Source organism: Gekko japonicus, unplaced genomic scaffold (genome assembly GCF_001447785.1).
Source record: "Gekko japonicus isolate JY-2015 unplaced genomic scaffold, Gekko_japonicus_V1.1 scaffold3426, whole genome shotgun sequence".
Lineage (NCBI taxonomy): Eukaryota > Metazoa > Chordata > Lepidosauria > Squamata > Gekkonidae > Gekko > Gekko japonicus.
Window position 1 is genome coordinate 66671 of NW_015160330.1, and position 4919 is coordinate 71589.

The window sequence follows — 4919 nt, forward strand, 5'->3', positions numbered from 1 at the left end:
ATTTATTTATTTATTTATTTATTTATTTATGTATTTCTAATTATATCCCGCCTTGCCTGACTAGTTGTCTACTTTGCTGTCTACTTTGCCTGTGATCACACCGGCCATAAAGTGTGAGATGGACCCATTGCCTGTCCCTGTGGGAATGGAAGACCCTTAGGCCTACCCATGGATTCCTAAAGGCCTACCCTTGTCAGGGCCTTTTTCCTACTGTGGAAGGGCCAGATTACATGCGACTCTCTTTCATGTGCAACCGAACGATGGCTCTTTTTGCACCCGTCTGTTTCCCTCCTGTTCTTCCGTAGCCACGTCGGAACGTTAATTTCCCTCTGCATTGCATCTCGCTTTCACTTCCCTTGTGTCTCGGGTCTTTTTGGAGTTTCTGCATAGTTTTATAGCCATTCCGCAGTGAGGTTGGAGTCATTATGGTGTTGCCCCAGGGTACTAGAATGCACCGGCGTAATCTTCGTGGGGGCTGAGGAGCTTTCGCCCCTCCTGAACGTATTGAGCCCCCCGGGCCTTGCTACCCCCCCTGTCCCCCCACCACCCCATTTTGAAAGTGGAGGGTTCCCCCCCTTCCGCTTTCTGTGACTGTTCGGCTGGATTGGGTGGGAGGGAACAAGTCAGGGCGGTGGGGGCTTCCTTCCTTCTGGAAGCTAAACTAGCCTGAAGAGGAGCTGGAGCGGGCTGCTTGTGGAGACTGGCTTCCCTGCTTTTCCTGTGCGCACACACGCACAGAAAAAGCAAGGTAGGAAGCATGCTTGTAGCTTGCCCAGGAAAGCTTACACTGAATGTATGTGGGTCTTTAAAAGGGCTGCTGGCATCGGGGCCCTTCTCCTCCAACTCTCCATCTCCCGGGGCCAGCTCTGAGCCTCTTTTTCTGTTTTGTAAGACTCTGTTGGATGTTAAGGAGACACAAATCTGTGATGCTGCCTTGTGATCTGCAATACAGGAGAAGGTGGCGTGAATCCTTTTTCTGAGGTGGCTGAACAGCACTGGAGAGATTCTGGGAGTGAGGCCCGTGCATTTACTCCAGAGTAGCCCCACTGGGTTGCATAGGGGCTTCATGCCTTGCTGAAGCTCCTTCCTGGAGAGGACGGGAAACATTTTTCCTTCCTCTCCAGCACTGCAAGGGTTAAACTCCCAGTTTGTTTGCTAGGAAGACCAAGCAAGGAGTTGGGGGGAGGAATCGGAAAAGAGGGAAAGCTTCCGCATTCTCATTTTTGTCACTCGTTTGTCCCTATTGCTTTGGGTCCCCCCTCCTTTTCTACATGTGTTTTGCTCCCTCTTGGACTACTATAGAGAGCTAAACATATTGGGGGGGTGGGGGGAACCCTGAATCCATAGGAACACATAAGTGATAAAAATCAGAAAGCAGAAGAGCCTCTTCCTAGTGACCACATCTCTAGTTACATGTCCAATTAGTTACAGAAGGAGCAGCTTACTGCATTTGCTACTGTGGGGATCTAGCGATCTATTGACCAACTGCCTCCCTTCCACTGGTGCCATGTTCATATGGGGCTTAATGTGGTTATGGAGAAAAAAATTCAACACTCAAAGCAATAAGAAATTTATTGTAAAAGAAAATGGCCATACTAACAGTCTGCACAGTAAGGATCAAGCAAGTATACAAAGAAAAGGTGCATACACACTTAAATGTTGTAAATAAGTAAATAAATAAAACACAGTCCTCTGCCCCTCCCCTAGACATACCCTGTCTGTTGTTATTCTAAGCTAGGCTATTTACACTTTACCACAACATCCTATCAGTCACCTGTTACATTGGGGCTTTGTTTGGGCTTCCTGACCCTTTGTTAGTGCCAGGTGGTAATGGTGGCAGTCAAGACGGAGCCACAGTGTTTGAGATTACTTGAAGGCAGTTAACGTGAAAGATACAAATAGTTTTTTTAACTAAAATATTAAATGGAATCAAGGATTTTCTATTAATATTTCTTTCTTGTGAACTATACACAAAATGGACTAAAAATCTTGTTGAGGTATACCTCTTGCCAGGAGACGAATATCTGATACAGAAAAGGTAATGACACTTAGGGCTTTCTGAACACACGCCTTTATTTGAATCAGGTCTGACCAGAGTCATCCAGAATAGTGGTTACCATTCAAGCAACTATATTTTGAGTCTGCAGATGTTTCTTGAACTTTTTTAAAGGCAGCTGCCTTAGTGCATCTTATACTCACCCCACCATGACGTTGCCAAGTTGTTTGTGATGCTGATTCTTAGGGGATTTTGATTGAGACTATTCTGAGGATCCTCCTGTAGATCTGCTTGGTTTTGATGCTATAGATGATGGGGTTCATCAGGGGTGGCAAAAGAATGTAGAAATTGCCCATGATGATGTGGAGAAGGGGAGAGGCGTGCCGGCCAAACCGGTGCACCACAGAGAGCCCGAGCACCGGGACGTAGAAGACCAGGACGGCACAGACGTGGGAGACGCAGGTGCCCAGGACCTTGCGGTGGCCTTCGTCCCCAGAGGTCATGCCCAGGACTGCCTTCAGGATCAGGCTGTAGGAGAGGAGGATGAAGAGGAGGTCAGAGCCCATGGTGAGGAAGATGAGGGTGAGAGCATAAAGGCTGTTGAAGGCTGTGTTGGCGCATGCCAAGCGGATCAGGTCCTGATGGAGACAGTAGGAGTTAGAAAGTGTTGCACCCTGGCAGTAGGGGAACTGTAGAAGAAAAGGGATAACGGGAATGAGGAGTAGCGTGCTTCTCAGCAGAAGGACCAGCCCAACTGTAGCCACCCTGTTGGAGGTCAGCAGAAGAGTATATCTCAGAGGGAAGCAGATGGCCAGGAAGCGGTCCAAAGACATGGCAAAGAGCACAGCGGACTCCATGAAGGAGAAGGAATGGAAGATGAAGGCTTGAGAAATGCACAGGCGCACACCAATCTTCCTCAGCTGGAACCAGAGGACTCCCATGACGGTGGGCACGGTGGTGAGGCAGAGTCCCAGGTCGGTGGTGGCCAGCATGGCCAGGAAATAGTACATGGGCTGGTGCAGGCTGGGCTCCGTCCAGATGACGTACAGGATGGTGCAGTTGCCCAGCACTGCCACCAGGTAGATGGAAAAGATGGGGATGCCGATCCAGTGGTGAACCATCTCCAGCCCTGGGAAGCCGCTCAGGCCGAGTGCGGGGTTGCTGACGTTGGCGGGGGTGAGTGGGGCCATGATGAGTCACACGTAGCACTTTCCCAGTTCCTTTGCAGAATGCCAGAAAGGGAGGGAGCGAAATGCCACCTTCAGGAACTGCTCTGGAATCCAGCAGGGGAACCCACGACCAAATTTTCAAGGTCCTGTCTGAGCGATCTCTAAAACTGTTGATCAGGTAGCAGGACAGAGGAGCTATTATCCTTAGGAGATGCTGGTCATCAAATGTCGGAGAATCTAGATAGGATTTGTAGGACAAGGGAAAGATGAATGTGATTTCTGAATGTGAGTTCTGACATTTCCTCTGACATGTTTATATGCCGACAGGTGCTACTGTGCCTTCGTAAGGCACAGATATAGAATGGGAGGGACTTGGCTTGACAGCAGCACATGTGAAAGGGATCTGGGTGTTCTGGTTGATCACAAGCTAAACATGAGCCTGCGGTGCGATGTGGCTGCAAAGAAAGCGAATGCAATCTTAGGATGCATTAACAAAAGAAGCATAGTGTCCAGATCACGGGAGGTGGTCGTTCCGCTCTATTCTGCTATGGTCAGGCCTCACCTGGAGTCCTGTGTCCAGACCGGAAGGTCAGTAGTTCAGTAGTTCAGCAGTTCAAGCCCCTAGTGCCACGTGACGGAGTGAGCTCCCGTCTCAGGCCCCAGCTCCTGCCAACCTAGCAGTTCAAAAGCAAGAAATTGCAAGTAGATAAACAGGTACCACTTTGGTGGAAAGGTAACAGCGTTCCATGCGCCTTGGCATTTAGTCCTGCTGGCTGCATGACCACAGAAAAATCTTCAAACAACGCTGGCTCTTCAGCTTGGAAATGGAGATGAGCACCACCCCTAGAGTTGGATTTGATTGGCTTTTGAGCAAGGGAAACGTTTACCTTTACCTTTTATGATGCACACAGCTCAAAGGCAGCAGAGTCACTGAGAGTTTCCTGAAATTATGACCAAAATAAGCTGTTTCTGGTCAGCTCCAGGACACCCCAAATGAACCAAAACACTCCCGGAATTCTAGGAGTAATGAAAATTTATCTCCTGAAATTTTTGGAGTGTTTCAAGGTTCTGGGGAGGTAGAGGAATGAGGAAAGAAAGAGTGGAAGCTGGCCCAAGCTGCTGACTGCTGTGGGGCGGGCTGTGCCACCTCTGAACCCTCTGGAGCTGGGAAGCCTCCGGCAGAGAAAATGCCAGTGTGGGACATCTGGGCCTGCATTCCTCTCTTTCTCTCCCCACTTCTTTTGCCTCTGTGGCAGGGGGTAATGACAAAAATAGTGGTCCCAAATTTGGGGGTCCGGGAAAGACACCCCGGGGGGAAATCCTATGCCAGTAACATTACTTTTGAAAATAGTGCCCCTACCTGAAATCCAGGTCCCAAATTATGGCATTTTTTTTTTTTGACGCGCATACCCTTAACATTTCCTTTCTTGGATGGAAGTCTCCCTTTGGTGGTATGCAGCTTTGCCTTCTCCCCACAAAAAAAAGGAGGCAAGGTTGTCAGTCGTATCAAAAACCCATTGGGGTGTTTTGAAGGGTCCACTGGGAAACTGACCTGAAATCCTGGGTGTTCCAGTGACCTTTGCTGATTCTCCCCTTGCTGGTGAGGCCTTTTCAGCAATGCCTGTCTCTGGAGCTTTCTCCACTGACAGCTTACACCGGAGAATCCGAGGAGTCAGGCCTTAAAGGGTGACTTTGCAGTTGCATTTGTTCCCTCTGCACTGGTTCCCCCCCCTCCAGTTTATTCATTTGTGTAT

At 49.1% G+C, this 4919-nt stretch overlaps 1 protein-coding gene across 1 annotated transcript; it reads right to left on the bottom strand.

The window, feature by feature from the left end:
* Positions 1–2238: 2238 nt before the first annotated feature.
* Positions 2239–3186, bottom strand: LOC107115391 (olfactory receptor 51V1-like). Its single transcript, XM_015417091.1, has one exon. The coding sequence runs from the start codon at positions 3184–3186 to the stop codon at positions 2239–2241; it is 948 nt and encodes a 315-aa protein (XP_015272577.1).
* Positions 3187–4919: the final 1733 nt, after the last annotated feature.

Bases quoted from the DNA above. Each gene is read 5' to 3' on its own strand.
- LOC107115391 (XM_015417091.1), bottom strand. From the start codon at position 3,186: ATGGCCCCACTCACCCCCGCCAACGTCAGCAACCCCGCACTCGGCCTG.